At 43.2% G+C, this 25,505-nt stretch overlaps 1 protein-coding gene across 1 annotated transcript in view; it reads right to left on the bottom strand.

Moving 5' to 3' along the window:
• The window catches only part of GATB (glutamyl-tRNA amidotransferase subunit B), a 167,360-nt gene that overhangs the window by 120,416 nt on the left and 21,439 nt on the right, over positions 1-25,505 (bottom strand). Inside the window, exon 3 of the mRNA XM_040331899.1 lies at positions 11,628-11,741. Coding sequence (XP_040187833.1) covers positions 11,628-11,741 — 114 coding nt within the window. The remainder of the gene's footprint in view (positions 1-11,627; positions 11,742-25,505) is intronic.

Genomic DNA, 25,505 nt, shown 5'->3' on the forward strand with positions numbered 1-25,505 from the left:
TAGGGCGGTCCCCGCACACAGTGCAGGGACCGCCCTGTCTCTGCTCCGCTGTCCCCTATGGGGAACCTGATGCAGACGGACCGTCTGTCCGTCTGCATCAGTTCCGCTCCGCCGAACGGAAGAAAAATAGGGTTTCTTCCGTTCGGAAAAGCGGATCCCGACGGACGCGGACGCTAGCGGATGCTCCATCCGCTAACGGACGCGATCCCATAGGGATGTATTACAAGTCCGTTAACGGACTTGTAAAAACAGACAGGCGGAGCGGACGTCTGAAAGGGGCCTTAGACTAAAACTGGCCTTTCAGTTTTCACCAGCATTAGTAAATCCAGGTATGGATCTTGGAGGTTTTGTGGCATGCTGGAATGATGATAAAGCCTCCAACCCAGGGTCCATATTTTAATGGTGATTAAACCTGCTGTTTGAGCAGATGTGCGTAGGCCCTATAGTTTAGGTTAAAATAGTTCAGTGCCCACTAGGAGAAGTGTGCTGCATGAGGCATCTGTCTGGCCATAAAGACAGGCAAACTGTCCAGTCCCTCACCTGAGAGTGGCGAAAGTCTGTCTGGATAAAGACGGACAAAAAGCCTGGTTAGCTAGGAGACTGAATTATGGGGGTCCAACCAGACCAAAGTAGCTAGGAAGTTGTCATTTTCTTTTGTGTGCTGTGTGATGCTAAACCCCTGCACGGGTATTTTGATATAAAAGAGCTTTTGTGTTAAATAAAAAAAGGCAGCAAAGCCCTTATAGGAATGTGACTGGCAGATCTGGAGTTCTGTCCACTAGGAAGTGGCTGATCCCCATTAAACAAGTAAGTTCTTCTGTAATGAACTGTTTGTTATATGCTAAAAAGTAATTGAAAAAAAAAAAAACATTGTATGTGACAGGTGTTCTGCACCTGAGTTAAAGAGATAACAGTCTTCAAAAAAGATGCAGCAAGTTGCTGGAGCCATGCAAGTTGCTATGGACTTGGAAAACTGTGTGCCTTAAATATGGGGCATTTATATAAAAGGATTTTGGACAAAACACAAAATTCTGTCGCTGAAGATTTCATTACCTGGGCAAGTCCCACATAAACTGCCAGTTTGGGAATCAGCAATGGACTGGTGTAAACATTTGGCAACTGTGAGCACAGCTACAGTTGTTTAACCACTTCCCGACGGCCGTACGACTATTGACGGCCGCAGGGTGGTTCTACTTCTCTGAGGCGCCGTCAATTGACGTCCGCCCCTTTGCTCGTTCCCCGCGTGCGCTCCCGAGCGCGCAGCGGGGAACTGCTGTGCTGGCCGTGTCCCTTGGACACAGCCAATCACAGATCGCCGTGAACGGCCAATCGGAGTGGCCGTTTCCTAGGCGATCTGTGCAGCCAATGAGAGATAATCTCATATGTTTACATATGAGATCATTTCTCATTGTCGGCTCTCGCAGACAGCGGTGCTGTCAGGGAGAGAGGAGACGGATCTGTGTCTCTTGTACATAGAGACACAGATCGGTCACCCCCCCCCCCCAGTCACCCCCCTTCCCCCAGAGTTAGAACACTAATATTAGGGTACACATTTAACCCCTTCCTCACCCCCTAGTGTTAACCCCTTCCCTGCCAGTCACATTTATACAGTAATTAGTGCATATTTATAGCACTGATTGCAGTATAAATGTGAATGGTGCCAAAAATGTGTCAAAAGTGTCCGATGTGTCCGCCATAATGTCGCAGTCGCAATAAAAATAGCAGATCGCCGCCATTACTAGTAAAAAAAAAATAATAAAAATAATTCTGTCCCTTATTTTGTAGGCGCTATAACTTTTGCGCAAACCAGTTGCTTATTGCGATTTTTTTTTACAAAAAATATGTAGAATACGTATCGGTCTAGACTGAGGATAAAAAAAAAAATTTAAAAAAAAAAATTTAAAAAAAAAATTGAGCTATTTATTATAGCAACAAGTAAAAAAATTTTTTTTTTTCAAAATTGTCGCTCTATTTTTGTTTATAGCGCAAAAAATAAAAACCGCAGAGGTGATCAAATACCACCAAAAGAAAGCTCGATTTGTGGGAAAAAAAGCACGTCAATTTTGTTTGGGAGCCACGTCGCACGACCGCGCAATTGTCAGTTAAAGCGACGCAGTGCCGAATCGCAAAAAGTCCTCTGGGCAGTAAGGAAGTGGTTAAAGGCCCACTATAAAAACTGCCCATAGCAATGTTAGGGATATTAGACCATAAGACATTTTGCAAAAGATATTAGGGTAGATCCACAAATAAATTACGCCGGCGTATCTACTGATACGCCGGCGTAATTTTAAAATTCCTGCGTCGTATCTTTGTTTTGAATCCTCAAAACAAGATACGACGGCATTTCGGCTAGATCCGACAGGCGTACGTCTTCGTACGCCGTCGGATCTAAGATGCAATTTTTCGGCGTCCGCTAGGTGGCGTTCCCGTCGTTATCTGCGTCGAGTATGCAAATTAGCTATTTCTGACGATCCACGAACGTACGACCGGCCGTCGCATTTTTTTACGTCGTTTCCGTTCGGCTTTTTCCGGCGTATAGTTAAAGCTGCTATATGGTGGCGTACTCAATGTTAAGTAAGGCCGTCGTTCCCGCGTATAATTTTGAAAATTTTACGTTGTTTGGGTAAGTCGTCCGTGAATGGGGCTGGGCGCCATTTAAGTTCACGTCGAAACCAATGACGTCCTTGCGACGTCATTTGGAGCAATGCACCCTGGGAGTTTTTACGGACGGCACATGCGCAGTTCGTTCGGCGCGGGGACGCGCTTCATTTAAATGAAACACGCCCCTTACCCGCCGAATTTGAATTCCGCGCCCTTACGCCGCGAGAGATACGCTACGCCGCCGTAACTTATGGCGCGGATTCGTTGATTCAAACCAACTAAAAGTAAGTTACAGCGGCGTAGCGTATCTTAGATACGCTGCGCCCAGCGCAGATGTATGTGGATCTGCCCCATTGTCTACAGCCATGGCCAAAAGTTTTGAGAATGACACAAATACTAATTTTCACAAAGTCTGCTGCCTCAGTTTTTGAGATGGGAAATTGCATATACTCCAGAATGTTATGAAGAGTGATCAGACGAATTGCAATTAATTGCAAAGTTCCTCTTTGCCATGAAAATTAACTTAATCCCATAAAAAAAAATTCCACTGCATTTGTGCTTAGGAATGGCAGCAGGCAGGTGTGAGCGCATCTGCACGCACAGTGAGGCAAAGACTTTTGGAAGATGGCCTGGTGTCAAGAAGGGCAGCAAAGAAGCCACTTCTCTCCAAAAAAAACATCTGGGACAGATTGATCTTCTGCAGAAAATATGGTGAATGGACTGCTGAGGACTGGGGCAAAGTCATATTCTCCAATGAAGCCTCTTTCCGATTGTTTGGGGCATCAGGAAAAAGGCTTGTCCGGAGAAGAAAAGGTGAGCGCTACCATCAGTCCTGTGTCATGCCAACAGTAAAGCATCCTGAGACCATTCATGTGTGGGGTTGCTTCTCATCCAAGGGAGTGGGCTCACTCACAATTTTGCCCAAAAACACAGCCATGAATAAAGAATGGTACCAAAACACCCTCCAACAGCTACTTCTTCCAACAATCCAACAACAGTTTGGTGAAGAACAATGCATTTTCCAGCACGATGGAGCACCGTGCCATAAGGCAAAAGTGATAACCAAGTGGCTCGGGGACCAAAACGTTGACATTTTGGGTCCATGGCCTGGAAACTCCCCAGATCTTAATCCGATTGAGAACTTGTGGTCAATCCTCAAGGGGCGGGTGGACAAACAAAACCCCACTAATTCTGACAAACTCCAAGAAGTGATTATGAAAGAATGGGTTGCTATCAGTCAGGAATTGGCCCAGAAGTTGATTGAGAGCATGCCCAGTCGAATTGCAGAGGTCCTGAAAAAGAAGGGCCAACACTGCAAATACTGACTCTTTGCATAAATGTCATGTAATTGTCGATAAAAGCCTTTGAAACGTATGAAGTGCGTGTAATTATATTTCACTACATCACAGAAACAACTGAAACAAAGATCTAAAAGCAGTTTAGCAGCAAACTTTGTGAAAACTAATATTTGTGTCATTCTCAAAACTTTTGGCCACAACTTTACAGATGATATTAGAGTCTCTCTGACTACCTTTGAGAGGGTTATTGTGTGGTATGCTTGTCCCAAAGACCACTGGCCAGAGTTGCTACAGCCCCCTCTACTGTAATGTTTTAGGTAGTCTGCCAGCTGATGTGCAGAGGATCAGGGGACTATGGCAAGTTTAAAGGTGAAATTCTTTTTGGAAAAAGATCCAGAGCGACTGGGAAACCCAGCAAGCCGCAGCTAAGGAACAGCTGCCTCCCTTATCCACAGGTGGATGAGTATCTTCAGGAGACAAGAGCTCCAACAATGTTTGGTCCCCGAGAAATGTGTCTTCTGATCTTACCTGCAAAGCGATGCTCAAGGTGACCTGGCCAGACAGACCTCAGCTATTGCAATTAGGAAGCTTGCTCCGAGTGCCCTGAGAGAGCAAGGAGCAGATCAGGAGACCACAATGTGTGTGGTGGCCCATAACAATGCCGGTGAGGTCAGTTCTGCTGTGTGCTAAAGATAATACATAAGCTGGAATATGACAAGTTTAAAGCAAGGGTGCTTCAAAGAAAGAAGAACCTGCATGTCAGAGAGCCAGAGAGTTTCATGTGAGAAAGTGCCATCTCAAGTCGTAATCTGAGAGACCTAAGCTTCATGGGCGATATGGCTCAGCAATCCCAAAAAGATGTATGTTCTCTTCCAGCTGCTGCAGTCAACAGGATGGAAGTTCCTTTGTAAAATTGTCCAGTTCTTGATTGATATGTGGCCAATGGGGGCGTCATATGGCGAGATGCCCTATAACCTAGAATACTACCAGTAATAATGATGGGCGTGAAGTAGTATCAGCAAGCCCAAGTTCATGTGTGAAAGTGCCTGCTGTGTTCCCTGGAAACAGTGTGCATGTTTCTGTTGTGACTGCAAGGGGTGCTAAGGAAAGAGTGAAACCTGCTGTTATTTTGCGCCGTGGCCGCTTGGGTGAAATGGCAGGCCAAAGAGAAATGACAGATTTTTCCAGAACCAGCCAGTGAAGTGAAAATGGTGATGTCTACTGCACTGGTTGGTAATAATCTCTTTATTCATTTAATTGTTGGGACTGCACATGTAGAAATTAAACAGACTGACTGTAAAACGAGTTGTGACAATTTATGCCATGAAGTTGGAGAGATCCCATTTGGGAGACCCACAATGGACAATATAGCAAGAGACTCTATGCAGTGCACTGCGTAGTGGAGACACTAGAATTAACAATGAGTTTATCAATGAGATGTTTTCTGCCTATGTGGATGCGCGTGTCATGTAGACAGCATGCTAAATTAAATGTGGTGGGGGTGACCACTAACAAAGATGTGTCGTCTCTCTTAGCAACAGTGTCAATTACCCCCAACTATGGTGCCACCATGCTAGGCAAGAGTTTCTCTTGAAAAAAATAGTGTAAATTATCCTATTGAACAGCCACAGGCTAAAAGCAACAAGCTTGCATTACAGCAGTCTGACAGTAAATGGAAATGTGTTTAATGCAGAGGCACTGTTCAATGTTTTGAAAATACTCATGGGTTATATGCTGAGCTACAAGCTCATAATCTGGAAAATGTGGCAGTTCAACTTCCTTTATCAAAATATGTGATGTACGAAACAATGTCACTGGCAAGGTTGTGGACCAACTCAGGGTTTCCAATTCTGGGAGAATTTTAGTAGATATGGTTCATAGCAAAGCTCTATGGTAGGAAATTGTTCAGATTCAGCAAATTAGTCTTTCCACACAATTAACCATTGCAGGGCTTAATCTATGATAAAGCGCTAGAATGGGTGGAACGTGTTTCGGGTGTAGTAAAAAGGTTAAAAAAACAACGATCTTAATCCCATTGGTAACAAGGGTTCAGCAGAGCTAAAAGCACCAAGTTAAGATCCCACAGTTTTACCAGAATGTCTTAGGGGAACAATACGAGTGACCCCCTGTATAAAGGCCTTTGCCAAGGAGTGAGGGTAAGCCGAGACAGGAGGTGTATCCCACCGAGAAATGGCCACAAAGTGTTCATCAGAAGGCGGAGTACTACTTGGACAGTTTGGGGCCATGGATTACTGGAACAAACTTTTTCCACCTCAATCCCACAGAGCAGGTGCAGAAGAATCTTCAAAGAATGTAGAGGCATATATCAGGGAATACTGACCCCATAGTCACCAGAGCATGCATTGCGAAGACCATTAGGTCCCTTGCCTGGGACACATCTTTGCAGCTCGTGGTTGAACATTGATGCCAAGAGATCTATGTCCAGTCTCTTGCAACATCAACAAATGTCCGGAACAACCTCCAAGTGTTGGGACCACTCTCTCAAATCCAGTTGCTGATGGCTGAGGAAGTCAACCATTCAATTTTCTAAAGGATATATTACAAAATGTAGTGCTAAAGTGATAACAAACCGAATAAAGTGCAATATATCATACAGTGATGAAAACATATAACATGTGATACAACATACAATAGTGAAAAACGTGTAGGGTGGGTAAAAAGATGCTGCAAAAATGAGAAAAGTAAAAAAATACAATTAAAAGTCCCAATGATGGATCTCTATATCATGAAGTAAGTTCAAATAAGATAGAACATGAGAATAGTCAACCCTTATAATGGAATTGGCATTCTGAGGTAGGATGAAACACCCATGACATCACACAACACCAGGGATGATGCGACCTCCACCATAGATAAATACTCTTACCAAATAAAGTGGACTCACATGTCAAGGACAGTGAATCAGTCACGCTTAGAATGCCAAAACATAGAACTCTAATGATGAACCCTGGAATTCACACAGATGGGGATCAGGCTGGAACTCGAATGATGGTCAATCCAGGTGTAAACAATAAGAGCAAGACACTCATGCCATTTCTGTGAAAGCCAAGCAATGTGCTCTTAGAGTTGATTTAACTGCAGAGACTGATGGAAGCTGCCCAGTTCACATAGCAAATCGTATTCAATTTTCTACAACAAGGATGTGTGCAACAGTCAAGGCCAGAAAGTGCCTTTCTTCCAATTGCAGAAGAGATCCACCTCCCTTTAAATCTTTCGGCTTCTGGTCCGGCCCAGGTGGTTGATGTAGCCCACTGCATGGTATTGTCAATGTGCTGGAATGGGAACATTGACCCCCAAGGAAAGACATTTCTGGATGGCAAACTGAATAGCATAAAGTGGGGAAGAGAAGACAAACCCCAGCTTGTAATCTCGCTATATTGACAGACAAACAAAAAATCTGGGATGTCCCAAGACCAGGCAGTTGCAAAGGTTGACACCCCCCAACTTGAAGAACTCGGAGCAGACAGGGATTGTGAAGAAGGCTTGGGGCCAGGCACTGCTGCCTTGGATGGGATGTCCAAGGTTTGCAACAGAACTGGTTCTCAGATTTGGGCTTGGAAGAGTCTGCTTGTAAAGAATGTAAAAAAAAAAAAGAAGAAGATTCTCACTACAGAGACATCTGCCCTCAAAAAGGATCCACTCTGGTTGCTTCCTGTATGCTGCTTCTGCTGACCGGTACTTAAAACTACAATAGTCTGTCCATCTGGATCAATAGGAGACTCAGTCTTGGCATCTGACACAGGGTATCACCCAGTTCGTCAGCAAGAGCTTAAGGTGATCGGGAAGATATCCAAGTGTTGAAAGACATTGGGGTCAGCGGCAATGGATTGTGGGCCATACTCTTGATTCAAACTGCAATTGTCTGATACATCATCATAAAAGAAACCACTGACTGCATTTCAAGGCCAACTCGGGGTAAATTAGACCTTGAAAAGAACCCCAAGCCTTTTGAGGCTTGGAAATGGTTGAGGCAGGAAATGGTGGGATCACCAGTGCCCAATCACCTAAGGTATCTGCCTATAGCTTAGTCATTTCTAAATCTGCCTGTACCCTGTCCTGTACTGGCTTTTGGGGGCATTTCATACTGTGAGATAGTGACATTTGAACTGCACAATAATTAAAAAATACAATTAACTGCTTAACGACCGCTTAACGACGTACATATACATTGGCAAAATGGCACGGACAGGCAGAACGACGTTCCCGCACGTCGCTGCCTAGACGTGGGTCGAGGGTCCGACCGGGACCCCCCCTTGGTACATACGACAGTCGTTAATCATGTGGGAGCGATCCGGGATGAGGGGGTGGCTATTCGTTTCTATCCACCCCCTCGTGATCGCTCCCCGGAGCTGAAGAACGGGGAGAGCCGTATGTAAACACGGCTTCCCCGTGCTTCACTGTGGCGGCTGCATCGATCATGTCATCCCTTTTATAGGGATACACAATCGATGACGTCTGACCTACAGCCACACCCCCCTACAGTTGTAAACACACACTAGGTGAAATATAACTCCTTCAGCGCCCCCTGTGGTTAACTCCCAAACTGCAACTGTCATTTTCACAATAAACAATGCAATTTAAATTCATTTTTTGCTGTGAAAATTACAATGGTCCCAAAAATGTGTCAAAATTGTCCGAAGTGTCCGCCATAATGTCGCAGTCACGAAAAAAAATCGCAGATCGCCGCCATTAGTAGTAAAAAAAAAAAAATGTAATAAAAATGCAATAAAACTATCCCCTATTTTGTAAACGCTATAAATTTTGCGCAAACCAACCGATAAACGCTTATTGCGATTTTTTTTACCAAAAATATGTAGAAGAATACATATCGGCCTAAACTGAGGAAAAATATTTTTTTTTATATATTTTTGGGGGATATTTATTATAGAAAAAAGTAAAAAATATTGAATTGTTTTCAAAATTGTCGCGCTATTTTTGTTTATAGCACAAAAAATAAAAACCGCAGAGGTGATCAAATACTACCAAAAGAAAGCTCTATTTGTGGGAAGAAAAGGACGCAAATTTCGTTTCGGTACAACATTGCATGACCGCGCAATTACCAGTTAAAGCAGCGCAGTGCCAAAATTGTAAAAACACATCTGGGCATTTAGCTGCATATTGGTCCGGGGCTTAAGTGGTTAAGATGCACATTAAAATGAAAAGGTAATCGTTCATGACTAATATTTAAAGGAAAAAGCTTGTCTAAATTTTTTTTTTTTCTTTAGTGATAGTAGATTTTAACGTTATTTTTATCTGGTGCTTTAGGTTGTTATACCAGCTTTAGGTGGTCAGAAGGATGATTTATTTGTCAAGAAAATTATAGTTAACTTTCATGGAATCACAATTTTTTTTTAGCCAATAGGTTTTAACAGCAATTCATGTCACAAGATTTCCAGTGACAGTTGCTTTTCATTCAACTATAAGCTTAGCCACAAATTGCTAGGCTTAACTACAAATTCCTGGCAAGGAGCAATTTGTAGTAGTGCACACTTACCCAGTGCTGTAGTTTAACTTGTAGCAGTCACAAATCGCTTCCTAGCAAAAAATCACCAGCGACTCTAGATTAAATTGCTAGATAAAACTCATTGTTAATCACCAGCCTTTGCGATTTGTAGCAACGACCAATCTTGCTAGTACATTGACTGTCATGCTAACATTTTAGACAGGACAAGGACAGCGAAAATAATTTCCAGCTTCTCAGCTTTCATTTGCTGCATGCTTGTTTTGGGTCTTCAACCTGAACCAAGATGCTTTAACAGTACGCAGTCACAGGCTCAGTACAAACTCTTTGCTTACAAATAGTAATGATGCTACAGAAGGGAAGCATGCAGAAGCTGAAAGGCTTTCAACATGGCTTAAAACACAGGTTGCTGCTCATTATGGACACCTGGACACGCAAACCCTCCATTTCCACAATACAACATGTCCCAGCATTATCCCTCCAGTTGTTCAGAACCTACAATTCCCATAATGCCTAGTCATGTCTGAATGTCAGGATTTTACAATGCCTCATGGAACGTGTAATTCTACAACAGCTGGAGGGCCAGAGTTTGGAGATCCCTGCTCTAGTAAAAAAACAGCTTTTATTTCAAATTTGTAATTCTTGCAGGGAAAGCTACGGGTAGCTTAGCTCCTATTGATGAAGTTCCCTCCTCCCCCCAGAACTACGTCACCCAAAAGTCCCTTTTTTACACACAGTATGTGGGCAGGCTCTTGGAAGGCAATACATTAGTACCGTTTTGCAGAAAAAGTAATCAATGTATGCAATGCATGTATATAGAGGGACAGAGGTGGAGTTCTGCAGTAGAGTAGACAGAAACAAGGTATTTTAGCTTTTTAACCACTTGACCTCTGGAAGATTTACCCTCTTCATGACTAGGCCATTTATTTGCGATACTGCACTGCGTTACTTTAACTGACACTTGCGCGGTCATGCAATGCTGTACCCAAATTAAATTTATGTAATTTTTTTCCCCATAGAGCTGTCCTTTGGTGATTTTTGATCACCACCGCATTTTTCTACCGACAATTTAGAAAAAAAAAAGCAATATTATTGACTCTTCTATAAAATATATCCATTAAAAAATTGAAACAAAAATCAAATGTAGGTCAATATGTATTCTGCCATGTTTTTGGTTAAAAAAATCCCAATAAATGTATATTGATTGGTTTACGCAAAAGTTATAGCATCTACAAACTATGGGATATATACTGGAATTTTGATTTGTTTATTTTTATACTAGTAATGGTGGCAAACAGCGACTTATAGCGAGACTGCAATGCAATATTGTGGCAGACAATCGGACACCAACTGACACTGCAGGAACCAGTGACACTAATACAGTAATCAGTGCTAAAAAATATGCACTGTCACTGTAATGACACTAGCTGAGAAGGGGTTAAACATCTAGGGCGATCAAACGGTCAACTGTGTGTCTAGCCAGTGTTTGTGCTTACTACGTGTGCTGCTTTTACTAGGAAAAGAGATGGACTTGAGTCCCTGCTTTGCAAGAGCACAGAATCCATCCCTTCCCCCTGTCAGAAAGCAACTCTGCCTTGTTTACATAGGCAGAGCTCTGTTTAAATCTCTGCCCGAAGATCGGTGGATGCCAGTAGACAGTGAGTGCCCGGCACCCGCAAATCGGCTTTTGCTGTGAATTGCAGGTGGAAGTGCGGTATCACGTATATATACATGTGATTCGGCACACAGCTGCCACCCTGTAGCAGTAAAACTGCAAGTCAGCAAGCGGTTAAAGTTAAAGAGCATGGGAAAAGGTTAAATTTACTGCAAAGCTATATTGGAAAAAATAAAAAAATATATGTTTGTTTTTGCCCTGACATTCACTTCAAGATCATCATTTTTTAGCATACCTGGCAGTGTTTTCAAAGCAATGAGGCTAGGTACCTTGTCTTTTTAATAGTGACCTGCAGACAGTCCCTCAGACTGTCTCCAGCGCTCAATGTGGAAAGGGAGAAAGACTACCAGGGCAGAGGTCTCCACCTGCTCAGCAGACTGAGCAATACTGAGGTCTCTGAACAAGGAACAGAAAACAATATGAACCCATAAGTTTTGAACTGTTTCTTCCTATCATTCTTTCTGGTAAGAGACAAACACACTCATGGGATATGCAGGGGCTCAAAGAAATGATTTTTTCTATAAATCAACAAAACAATGTAACTTTACTCAGCATACAAAGAAATACTTACGGGCAAGTCAGCATAGAAGTAGTGCTTTCGATCAAAAAGAGATTTCTTGTTTATAGTGCAGTTCAGCGCTAGGCCAGTCATCACTGCTGCTTCAATGCATCTCTTGTTGAGTGTCTGAGATAAACAAAAACATACAAATGAAATCTGTGCAAGATGTATGTTACTCTAACTAAAGGCAAGTGTGGAGCAGATTTAGCAGTAATACAGTGTTTGATGTGGGAGTCACGTACTGAGAATAAAGACACCAAGAATTCCTTTAGGGAGCATAAAGCCAGTCAGACATCAGATCACAAAGCTACCCTTATAATCAATGGGACAGTCACTGAGACAAGTGAAATTCCGAGGAGCATCTAGAAAGAAATGATTCATTGCTATTGCTTTGTACTAATCCACTTAGCATAGCATGATTTATTTACTAGTGTTATTTTATAGAATTTAGACAAAATGTGTATTTCTCATCTAGTGAAAAAATAAAAGGCTGATTTTCTAATTCTGGTAAACTCCCTACAATCTGCGAGCTATAACTACGGTAACTTGACCTGTTAAATATATTAGAGAAGGTAAAAAACCTAACCTAGAAAAAGTAGCTCTTCTCCAACTTTCTTGATTTAAATACTTTTTCCAGGCCAGTGATTCATAAAGGGGTCAGCAAAAGTGATGGGCTTGGGCGTGCTTGTATTGAACCTGCCAGGAAGCCGCCACTGCACACCGCCAATCATAGGCAGTGAGGCATTTCCTGACCGGCAGCTGCACATACATATACTGCATATAATTGGCAGTGTGCAGCGTTGGCTTCCTGGCGGGTTTGATCTGAAAAAGCCCAAGCCCATTCTTAAGCAGGCCATACACGGTCGAATTTCAAATGAATTTTCTTTTCAAAATCAGAAAGTTCGCTTTTTTTGCGATCCGATGATGCCACCATTGATTTTCAAAATTCGGCCGACAAAATATTCATGTTGCCGGGAATGTTCGTTTCTCTCCGGGAATATTTGTTTCTCTCCGGGAATATTCTTTTCTTGCACATGCGCGTTTTTTTTCTATTACATTTCTCGCACGATTCTCCCATCATTGATCAGAAAATCGTTAGTTTTTTTTTAAATTTCCAACATGTCGGATTTCTCAAATTTGATTGCCGCACGAAAATCGGCTGTTGCTGCAGCCCACTAACGGTGCGAAATACAAACGAAAATTCTTTCATACGATTTTCGAAAGAAAATTCTTTCGAAATTCGAACCGTGTATGGCCGCCTTTAGTCAGCAATTGGCCAACCTGCCGCAGTACAACTGAGGGGGCTGGTCCTTAACTAGTTAAAGAGTCAGGGTGTCTCAAAAGTTAAGATGGGCAGAGGTTTACCAATCTATGAAAAGTTGCATCTAAAAATTGTCAATTTCAGAATAATGTTCCTCAACGGAAAATTGCAAACTTTTAATATATCATCATCTACAATACAGAATAGCAAAAGATTCAGAGAATCTGGAGAAATCTCTCTGCATAAGGGACAAGGTCAAAATGCTATATTGGATGCCCGTAATCTTTGGGCCCTCAGATGATACTGCATTAAAAACAGGCATTGTTTTTTTGATGGGCATTACTGCATGGGCTCAGGAATGCTTCCAAAAAGTATCCTGCAATTAAAGAGGAGAATGACTTTCCAGCTTGTTATCAGCGATTGGTTTAAAAGCTTGCATCTCTGATGGTAAGGGGGTGCATAATGTGTATAAAATGGGCAACTTGCACATCTGCAAAGGCACCATGCTTAAAGAGGAGTTCCACCTAAAAATGGAACTTCCTCTTAACCCACTCCTCGCCCCCTTACATGCCACATTTGGCATGTCATTTTTTTGGGGGGGGAGTGGGGGCTTCAGGAGAAGGGGACTTCCTGTCCCACTTCCTCCTTCCGCCGAGGGGCTGGAAAGGCGATTAGCTTAATCGCCTTTTCACAGCCCCTCCCTGTAGGCGAGCGCCTGTCCAATTGGACGGCGCCGCGCCGCTCGCGCATGCGCAGTGGGTGCCCGGCCGTGAAGCCGAAAGCTGTCACTGCCGAGTGCCCACACTAGAAATGAAGACGCCGGAGCCGTGGAGCAGGTAAGTGTCAGTTTATTAAAAGCCAGCAGCTACACTTTTTGTAGCTGCTGACTTTTATTAAACTTAAAAAATGGGTGGAAAACCCCTTTAAAGATATATCATGGTTTTAGAGCAGCAAATGCTCTCATTCAGATAACTTTTTTTTCAGGAAAGGCCTCACATATTTCAGCAGGACGCTAATGCTAAACTGCATACTACATCTATGACAACAGCATGGCTTTATAGTAGAAGAGTCCGGGTGCCTAACTGGCCTGCCTGCAGTCTGAAATTGCATCAATTGAAGATATTTGGCACATCTTGAAACAAAAAATATGACAAAGAAGATCCAGGACTGCTGAGCAGTTAAAATCCTATATCAGGCAAGAATGGGACAACATTTCTCTCCCAAAACTCCAATAACAGTTCCCAGACATTTACAGAGTGTTACAGATAAACATGGCTTTTTCCCAACTTTTTTGAGACATGTTGCTGCCATCAAATTTCAACATTACCATATTTTTTTTAAATGGTACATTTTTTCAGTTTAAACATTTGATTTCTATTGTGAATAAAATATGGGTTTCTGAGATTTGCAAATCATTGTATTCTGTTTTTATGTAGATTTTACACAGTGTCTCAATTTATTTGGAATTGGGGTTGTACAAACATCTTGAAACTGAAAAGTGGTCAGAGACTGGTTGGCTGGTGACAAAAAAATGCCTTGTCATTTCTACTAAAGGAAATACCAGCTTTTGAAATTGTATATATTGATATATTGTATTTACCTTTTCTACAGTACACCTTTACATCAATTTGTGTTTGAACCACCTCCCGCCCGCCATATAGACAGAATGACAGTGGACGTGATCCCCTCTTGTTCTTGTCTCACAGGAATCATGCACAGCACGGCAATTGTGGGCGCTCTGTGTCACTGACAGAGTGAGGAGAGAAGAGCCGATCAGCAAGCATCTCCTTACAGGGGAGACCTGTACAGATAATCATGGCACTCATTATCAATGCCCTGATTATCAGTGCAGACCCAACAGCGCCCATCAGTGAGCCCATTCTGAGCCCATCAGCGAGGCCATTCTGAGCCCATCACTAATGCAATTCAGTGCTGTCTTTCAGTGCCTGCTCATCAGTGCCACCTATCCGTGTCACCTATCATTGTCCATAATTGCCTCCTATCAGTGCTGCATATTAGTGCCTCCTCATCAGTGCAGGCTATCAGTGTTCATCAGTGCAGGCTCATCAGCGCACATCTGTGAAGGAGAAAAATTACTTATTTCGAAAATTTTCGGCCAAAAACTAAGAAAACAACTTTTATTGTTCTTCAAAAGAAATTCGGGAAATTTTTTAGTAAAAAATAAAAATCCACCAAAAAGAAAGCTCTTTTTGTGGGAAAAAATGAAATTAATTTGGGTACAGCATTGAATGAACGCGCAATCGTCAAAGTGTGACAGCGCTGAAAACTGAAATTTGGCCTGGGCAGGAAGGGGGTGAAAGTGCCTTGTAGGCAAGTGGTTAATAAATAAATTATTGAAAAGGCAGTTTTTTTTCTAGTGTTCTTATTCAAGTGTATCACCTTTACCTGTAGGTACTGTTTGAATGACAACCTATTGTTTGCCTGTCAAATATGTTGAAACAATTTCCATGGGGTTTACTTAATTTTTCACACGACTGTATATATATTAATATGTATTACAACTGTTCAGCTGCAATTTTGTGTTTCTTAACCACTTGATCACCGGGCCTATTTTGGCACTTCTCTCCTTCATGTAAAAATCACATTTTTTTTGCTAGAAAATTAATCAGAACCCCCAAACATTATATCTTTTTTTTTAGCAGACACCCTAGGGAATAAAATGGTGCACTGTATTTGCGCAATCATTTTTCAAACGCCTTTTTTTTGGTAAAGAAAAACGGTTTCATGAATTAAAAAATATCAAAACAGTAGAGTTAGCCCAAATTTGTTATACAATGTGAAAGATGAGGTTACGCCGAGTAAATAGATACCCAACATGTCACGCTTTAAAATTGCGCACACTCACGGAATGGTGCCAAACTTCGGTACTTAAAAATCTCCATAGGCGACGCTTTAAATTTTTTTACAGGTTACTATTTTCGATTTACAGAGGAGGTCTAGTGCTAGAATTGTTGCACACGCTCTAACGCACATGACGATACCTCACATGTGGGGTTTGAATGACGTTTACATATGTGGGCGGGACTTGCATGCGTGTTCGCTTCTGCGCGCGAGCTACCGAGGACAGGGTCGTTTTAAAAAATATATATATATTTTATTTTACTTCATTTTTTTATTTTTACACTTTTTTTGTTTTTGTTTTTTTTTTAACACTTTTATTTCTATTACAAGGAATGTAAACATTCCCTGTAATAGGGAATAGTGTGACAGGTCCTCTTTCTGGAGAGATGTGGGGTTAATAAGACCCCACATCTCTCCTCCAGGCTTACAAGCATGAGATTGTGAAAAAAAATTCACCGATCTCATGCCGACAGCCACGATTGTGGCTTTGTTTACTTCCGGGTACCGGGCGTGACGTCATAACGTTGCGCCCGGGCCTCCGACGGTCATAGAGATGACTGGTGACCATCTGGTCACCAGTCATCTCTATGCTTCCCAGCCAACGCTGGCCGATTCGCTCTCCAGGCCCCTGATTGCATGGGAGAGCCCGGAGAAGCACTGAATGGCGGCGGATGGAGGGGGGGGGACATCCCGTCCCGCTGCCTATAAGAACGATCAAACGGCGGAACTGCCGCTTTGATCGTTCTTATCGTGCAGAGAATTGGCGGCTGAAGACGGTGATATCTGAATGGTGCCTGTAGCTACAGGCATCATTCAGATATCACTGCAAAAAGTCGAGGACATTATATGACGTCCTCGGTTTGTTTTATTTGTTGTTTAGTACTACCCTGGCAATGAGATATAATTAATAAATACAAAATTTACCTTTAATAAGTATGAAAAAAAAAATACTTTTAGACTAAAATCAGTGCTGGATGGTAAGAAAATTTGGAAAGTATCTACTAATACATATATATTAAAAAAGGTAATATAGAAGGTGTTGAGTCAATATTAATGCTATCCGTTCTTTACTGTCAAAAGGTGACACCAGAGAAAATGTGATTGCTAATATGAAATTGAGGCTTTTTTATGCTTAAAATAAAATTGGCTTTAGATTCATTTTATCCTGCAAAAGAAATTTAATAAATGGTAGAACAAGAAAACGCCTGTGGTTATCTCTTTTTCCTGGAAACAGCTGGGACAAGGATACCAGATCTGGTAGTTAAAAATTTGAACAGAAAAAAAAAGACTTTCTTACATCAGGCATTTAAAACTGCTTTGCTGCACAAAAGAAATTAACATGAACAAGGATCGCATACAATAAAGTATCCAGGGTTACAGTCAGATATGCTAATATATGAAATAAAAAAGGAAAATTGCAATTGTGAATTCTGTGCAAAAGAACAGGCTTCCAAAACAACCAGCTAACTCAAAAACCTAAAAACATAGTCAACACAGTTTGCACCTATATTGTGTTTAGCCCCACTTCATCAAAAAAAGCCATTGAGAGATTTACTAAAACGGGTGCAGCTGTGCATGGTAGACAATCAGCTTCTAACTTCAGCTTGTTTCATTTGACAATTAGACCCTTTTCACACTGGGGCGTTTTTCAGGCACAAAAATAGCGACTGTAAAGCACCTGATAAAACCTTAGTTAGACTGGTATTTCCACAAATCTTTCAGGACAACATCTGGAGAGAGCGCAGCTCCATCCATTTTCCCAGGAAACACTGCAGTCAGTTTCTTTAAGGACCAGTTATGTAGGCCACTGCCGTGGCATTGTTGGACAACACTTGAATATGATGGCCCTTGACTCTATCCTTGAAAGCCCACAGTCCCAAGAGAATGGTTTTTAGTTCCCTCCAAATGGAGGATCTCTTGGCCTCTCTGTTTGTCCAACTCCTTGGGCCATCTGCCCTTTACAGGTGTGCACCCCAAGAACTTGTGTCTGTTGTCAACCTCTTTTCTACTGGCAATGTCCAGAGCAGGCCTCTGTCCACGTTTGTCTGTCTCCTCCACCACCATCATAACTTCCTCTGAACCTGAGAGGGAATCCTGAATGACTTCTCCTATGACCCCACTCAGAATTGCCTGCAGGAGATCTCTTGAATGGAAACACGCCCATTGCACTGCTGGGATTGATGCTGTGAGGAGGCTTAGCACTGACATGGCTGTCCTGATTGAGGTTGGCAGATTTGTTTGGATCTTTACCACGTCTCAGACTTTCTCTATCTTTTCCTCTGGGAGAAAGATTCTTTCCTGTACAGTTGATAGTATACCCCAGCAATTTTATTGTTTGAGACAGAATCATGCTTGATTTTATCCAATAGAGATTCTCCAAGTGTCTCTCTGTCTCCTTCAGGTCTTTCCCCAAAAGATCCCTTGACTTATACCAGGTGGTTGTCCAGGTATGGGACAATCGATATTCCCCTCAATCTGAGGGGTGCCAAGGCTTCTGCCATAATATTTGTGAAAATCCTTGGGGAGAAAGACAGCCCGAAAGGAAGAGCTCTGAACTGTAGGTGCAAGACTACCCCTTCCATCTTGATCGCTAACCACAGATATTATTGCAATGCTGGTGCTATGGGAACATGAAGGTAAGCATCCCTGAGGTCTATGGACACTAGGAAGCAGCCTGATGTTAGAAGACTCTTCACTGAGAAAATTGTGTACATTCGGAACCTCTTGTACCTGGATTTGTTTAATATCTTCAGGTTCCAGAATTAACCAAAATGTTCCCGATGGCTTCTTGACTAGGAACATGTGTGAATAGCACCCTAGTCCTTCCTCTTTCCGGGGAAATGGGATGATCACTTTCTGCTGAACAAGTTATTGCAGGAGAGATGACATTGCTAGGGACTTTTCCTGATGTTGGGGAGCCTGAGATATGTAGAAACAGTTTGGTGGTGACTGTGAAAATTACAGTCTGCAGCCCTCTGATGTTGCCTTGAGGACAAACGGACTGGTTGTTGCAGTCTTCCACTGTGGAAAAAAGGACTGCAGCCTTCCTCCCACAGCCAGAGGACTGTCACTGATTTTTAGTAGTCTGGTTAGGAGGTCGGAATAGCACCCCAGACTTGCCCCAACCTCTCTGGGACCTCCAGGGTCTCTTGTATCCCGTCTTCTTCGTGTCCTGGGTTTGGTGAAAAGGACGAAAAATGTTCTCGTCTGCTATCCTGTCAAACACCGCTTCAAGATTTAAACCAAACTCCATTGAAAGTCATACGAATGATCTCATCTTCGGAGACAATTGATGTGTGGTTTTCTCATGGGATCACGCGACTTCAAGATTTCTTCGTCGGGAAAGAGATTAAGTCATTTGATACAATTAAATCTGAATTTCATTTGCCCCCAACACACCAAGCTCTTTACAAAAAGATATTTCACTGCTTAAAAAATTTCGATTCTACGAATCTCCAAATCTATAAGCATGCTTGGAGTTTTTTCAATTCCATGGATGTGCAAATTAAAGGTATTTCCTTTTTCTATAATATGTTTCAGGGAAAAAGAGAATTTACTAAATCCGCTCCATTCAAACAATGGGAGAAAGATCTTGGTCTTTCCTATACAAACGACCAATGGAGGTCAGCATGTGTAATAAACCAAACTGTCTCCAGATGTGCTGCGTTATGGGAACTGACTGTTAAAATAAACTTGAGATGGTACTACACACCTGATGTGCTATCTAAATTCGGTACTCAACATTCTGATAAATGCTGGAGGGAGTGTGATGGTAAAGGAGATCTCCTCCATATACTATGGAATTGTCCCAAATTAAAGGATTATTGGGAAAATATTTTCAAAATACTAAATAGTTTGGCTATTACTACTATAGAACCTAACCCAGCATTAGCATTGTTGTCCCTGGGAGTGGAATATATTCAGGCTAATAAACGAACTTCAGTCGTCAACTTACTATTAGCAGCTAGACTTTCAATCACCAGGAAATGGAGAGTACCTTGTCCTCCTTCGGTGATGGAAGCTATTGACTTAACAAATCTTCATATGACATATGAAAGATTGTGGGCTTTATCCCAAAACAACTTACACAAATTCGATGTTGCATGGTCACCGTGGAAAAAATGGATTAACCAAAATATTTGAGTGTTTAACCAGAGATTGAAATCTTTATTTGTTTAAATTCGCTGTTTTCTGAGAGATAAATTTATATAAAGTTTGAATGGTCAAGTAATATTTATATGGAACTTTCTACTGTTGTTGTCACATGTACCTGTAGTATACGCAATGGTAATGAACCTGATGGACATGGACTTAGTTATATTATCCATATGTCAGGAGTTTTACTTTTAGTATAAGAGACAAAACTTTCGTATGTTACCTATTTGAAGTTATCGCATTGTGACGCGACGATTTATAAAACTATATGAGTCTTGTCGAAACTTGCACGTTTAATATGTATGTATATGATTCTTAATATACTAATAAAAAATATTGAAACAAAAAAAGATTTAAACCAAACACTAGATCTCCCTCAAACAGAAAACCACAGGGCCGAGGATCTTGCAGACATCCTTATGGATTCTGGGGAGGCATCTGCCATGTATCCTACTGCACTCTGCCATACTGGCAGTGTGTCCAACAGATCCTTGCAGGAAGGTCCCGCTTTAATATGGATTTTAAACTGCTCAAGCCAATGCTCTAGGTTCCTGGCCACCACAGTTGAAGTCATAGCTCGTTTTAAGTTGGTCAAGGTTGAGTCCCAGGCTTTATTCAACAGGGAGTATGCCCTCTTATCCATGGCGTCTTTTAGGATGCCCATACCCTCATACCAGGTCTGTATTCCAGGACACCTGTGAAAAAGCTGACTCAAGTTTAGGTTTATTGTTCCATCTCCGCTTGAGTGATCTGGAAAAAAAAGGGGCTCTTTCAGTGTCTTTCCGCTCCCTCTTCAATGTTTCTGACAGGAACTTATGTACTGAAAACACAGTGTTTAACTTCCCCCAAGCCGTGAATTATTTTATCATGTAAAGATAATTGGGCTTTGTCCTTTTTAATGTTCAAAGTTGTATGGATGGTCTGTATTATATCGCCCACCTCTTCTAGAGACGGCCTGTAGCGTGAAAAACAGGCTTCTTTTTTGGATCCCAATGCTGCTAAGCAGGAGAGCTAACCCTTTAGCTACTGTGCTGTCATCACAGCTTTAATACATCTAAATAGTGACCAACCAAACCACTGAGTCACTATGCTAAAAATCAATCACTCTCCTTAGTGTTGTAACCCAAGGAGATTAATGCAGGCTCCCTTCCCCCCCAGGGGATTAAGTGAGGGAAACTTAAAAACTCATGACCCTTATAGGATAAAAATAGAGGGACCTCTGCCCCTGCTTACCTGGGTCTGGCTGGTGTTAGTGGCTCCTGCCACTGCTGCCTGATCCTCTGGATCCATCTTGCCGAGGCTCCAGCGGCATATGGCTGCTTTTTATATACCGTATTTGCCGGTGTATAAGGCGACTGGGTGTATAAGACGACGCCCCTAATTTTACTTTTTTTTTTAAAGATTTTTTGCCTGTACTCACTGTATAAGACGATCCCCCTTCCGAGACTTCACATTTCTTCCTTCTGGAGCCATATTCTTCTTCTTGCTGGAGCCATATTCTTCTTGCTGGAGCTGGAGCCAATCACAGCGAGCGATGTATTCTATTAATGAATAAAAAGCCTGCTTGGATTGGCAGAGGCTGTAACATCATCAGCCCACGCCTCTCTGACTCTCAAAGCCAATCCGAGCAGGCTACTGTATGTAGCCTGCTCGGATTGGCAGAGGTTGTTACTCCAATCCAAGCAGGCTCTGTATTCATTTGAATACATCGCTCACCGGGATTGGCTAAGCGGTATATACTGTATGTAGCCGAAGCTACATACAGTATTACTGCACATCCAGCAGGCATCCGAGCAGCTGACCCGGCGTATAAGACGACCCCTGCTTTTTGGCCAGTTTCTTTAAGTGTAAAAGGTAGTCTTATACGCCAGCAAATACAGTATTTGATTTTCCCAGTCCTTTCCCCGCTGCAAGGCCTGGAAATGACACCAGCTGAGGCCACCTCCTCCTCCTGCATTCCAGCGGCCGGAACAGGAAGCTGCGCGCACCACAAAAGTCCCACCCCTGGCCAGACATTACACGCATGGCACCCGGCACCCAGAAAGCATGGAGGCACAGGCATAACAGGGAAGCTGTTCCACCACCTGTGCAGCTCACTGTCCCTTTCCAAGCCTGCAGCCACCAGTCTAAAAAGAGCGGGGATCCAGAACAGCCTTAACCCTTGCCGGGCATGACGAGGAGGAGATACCAGAGCACCCCCCTTCTGTTGGGAGGGGGGGGGGGGGGGGGAGTTGCTGGGCTGGACTGCAACCACAAAACAGACTACACAAAGGTATGCCCCTTACTATCCCCACCAGGAGAGAGCACACCCCTGGTTCCCTGCAGCGCTTCTACCATGGTGGAGGAAACACTACAACAGAGACCATGGTGGAAGTGACCGGTCCTTAAAGAAACTGACTGCAGTGTTTCCTGGGAAGATGGGTACACTCTCTCCAGGTACTGTACTAAAAAGACTTCATCTGCAGTGCCAGTGTGAAAGCCCGAGTGCTTTCACACTGGGGACGGTGCGCTTGCAGCAGGGATGGACTGGCCATTGGGACTACAGGGAGTTTCCCGGTGGGCCGATGGCTCAGTGGGCCGGCTTCAGTGACAGCGGACCGCCACCCCCCTCCGCTCCTCTGTCTCTCCCTTCCCACAACGCTCACCTGGGGGGGAACAAAGAAGCAGGAGGAGGACCAGAGTAGCAGGGGGGACGACAGGGGAGCATGGGGGAGGGGACAGACAGCTGACTCAACAGCTATGGCCTGGGATTTTCTCACTTCTGCCTAATCTTGTCCCATAAGGGGGGGCACCAAACCGATTCTTTGCCCCAGGTGAAAAAATGTCTAGCTTCCCCACTGGTACTGCCTATAAGAGTACCATTACCAGCCGTTCTACTCTAATAAAGTAGAACAGCTAGTGAAGGGGGAGAGGGGGCTTGGGTGGCCGGAGGGGTAGTGGGAGTTGTCCGGCCGCCATGGGAGAGACTTGTCAAACTGGGCCATTCTGGATGAAGTCCAGGGCCAAATTTTTGTCCCAGTCCAGCCCTGGCTTGCAGGACGCTTGAGCGGCGGTGCTAAACAGGCGCTTTTTAACCCCTTCCAGGTGGTTAAAATTGCCCTGCTCCCACCCAAATAGCAGCGTCAAAGCACAGCTATAACAGTGGAAAAAGTGCCATTGAAACTAACGGCACTTTACTGCTACTGCCCCAGTGTGAAAGGGCTCTAAAACCTGGAAGCGGATTGGTTTTTATGCAGAGATGCACCCGTTTTTGCACTCTCCAGTTTTAGCAAATCTCCCCCTATGTAAATTCGGTAATATGCTGAAAAAAAATTTAGGCAGTTACTCAAAAACTGGGAGAAGTAGAAAACATCAAAGGAACTTCATAGAGAAGGCACTATATATAATATAAAGTATATGGCCCGGATTCACATACATTGGCGCATATTTATGCTGCCGTAGCATATCTAATATACTCTACGCCAGCGCAGAGAGGCAAGCATAGAATTCACAAAGCACTTGCCTCCCAAACTGTACTGGGTTTCCTCGGCGTAAGCCGGCATGGGGTGGAAGTGGGAGTGAGCCATGCAAATGCTGGGCCGAGTGCCAGACAAGTACTTAAAACGAACGGCGCATGCGCCGTCCCGTGGACGTATCCCAGTGCGCATGCGCACAATCACGTCGAAACAACTGGCTAAGATACGTCGAATCACTGCCTACGGTGTGAACGTAACCTACGCCCAGCCCTATTCACGTACTACGTAAACTACGTAAAATACGATGGCTTGTGTTCCCTTGTCCATACCTTTGCATGGGTTGCGCCTCAAAAATGGGGAATAACTTTACGGCGGACGTACGACTTACGCAAACCGCGTATATTATGCGCCGGGTGCAAGTACGTTCGTGAATCGCCTTATCTCCCTAATTTACATATTTGAATAGAAAATCAATGGGAGCGCCAAATGCGTCCAGCGTAAATATGCGCCCACTCTACGCCGGTGTAGGCAAGTTACGCCGGTGGACTGAAGCCTGTTTTAAGGCGTATCTTAGTTCTCTGGGCACCGCGCACGGATACGACGGCGCATATTTACACTTACGCGGCATATCTCGAGATACGTCGGCGTAAGTGCTTTGTGAATCCGGGCCTATGTACCTGGGATAGACAAACTTTGGTTCAGGTTAAAAAAAACAGCAGAAAAATAAATGTAGGTTAAAATTGGCCACAAATATCTAGGTTTGCAAAAAAAAAAAAAAACCCCAGACCAGTCCAGATAAATCTCCTCTGCATTGTGTAAAAAGACTGTTTGATTCTGTATGCACAGATCCTCTTCTTCCACCGACTCCAGAACATGTCCGGATAACACAGAGCCTTTGAAGTCAGGCTGCACATGCTCAGTTATGTGTGTATTGCTAGAGTGTTTTTTTTTTTCTTGGGAGTGTGCATGTGATCAGCACTGTCCAGAGAGTGGGGCAGGGGTCCTGGACCCCGATAGGTCAGCTCAGTGCAGTATAAAAACTCCTCCTACAAGCTTTACCAGGAACTGATAGCAGACAAGACTGCTATATACTGCTAAGAAAGGGTATTTAGCAGTTTATAGTTACTAAAATAATTGCATTTCCATGTTCTGTGTACTGTGGTAGACCAGATATAGCGATTGCAGGGTCCTGGGTTTAGTAACAATTTAAGTTTAGGCTCACACTAGTGCTGCTGCATGATTTTAGTGCAGTTTTGTTGCAGGTTTTTAAATGCATCATTGACGTATTTTTATGCGTTTGTTGTTGTTTTTTTTGGTAGAAGGAGGAGACTGGATTTTATATGCAAAACTCTCCCAAAAGCATACTAAAAACGTGTGTACGTTGGAGTCTTTAGGGCAAAAAAACATGCTGAACTGCACAAAAAGAGAAATCTGCACCTTTTCAAAAAATGAACTCTGCTGTGCTGCATTTTTGTGAACAGTGCAACAGTAATGCAAGGGGAAACATACTAGTGTGAACGGAGGATAAAGAGTAACTACACTTTTGTTGAGATGAACACATTTCCCTCTTGGTGCACGGTGCAAGGATTTTAACAAACTTTGTTGAAGATTCCTTTTAGTTTCTGCTCTGATGAAAAAGCTGTTATGTCATTAAGCAAAGTGAATCTGAATGGGAGTGACTTTTTCATTATCAATCAGCTGATACACTGAAAGCAGGGGGCAGGAAACTGAAATTACACTCTGCAGAACTCAGTGAGGAGAGATGAGAGTTGATTGGTGGGGGGGAAAACACCCCTTTACAGAGCACACCGAAACAAGGCTACCGAAGCTCCCTCCCATGTCACCTTTTTTAGCTTTTGGTGTCAGAAAAACCTGTCAGAAGTGAATCATGCAAATAGCAGAGAAACAAAACAGCAGACAGAAATAACACTAAGGCCCCATACACACGAGAGGATTTATCCGCGAATACGGTCCAGCGGACCGTTTCCGCGGATAAATCCTCTCGAGGATTTCAGCGGATTTCTCTGTGATGGAGTGTACTCACCATCGCATTGAAATCCGCGCCGAAATCCTCTGGCGATGACGTGTCGCACCGTCGCCGCGATTATCACGCGGCAACGTGCGCGACGCTGTCATATAAGGAATTCCACGCATGCG

Source organism: Rana temporaria, chromosome 1, assembly GCF_905171775.1.
Source record: "Rana temporaria chromosome 1, aRanTem1.1, whole genome shotgun sequence".
In the NCBI taxonomy this organism is placed as follows: Eukaryota; Metazoa; Chordata; class Amphibia; order Anura; family Ranidae; genus Rana; species Rana temporaria.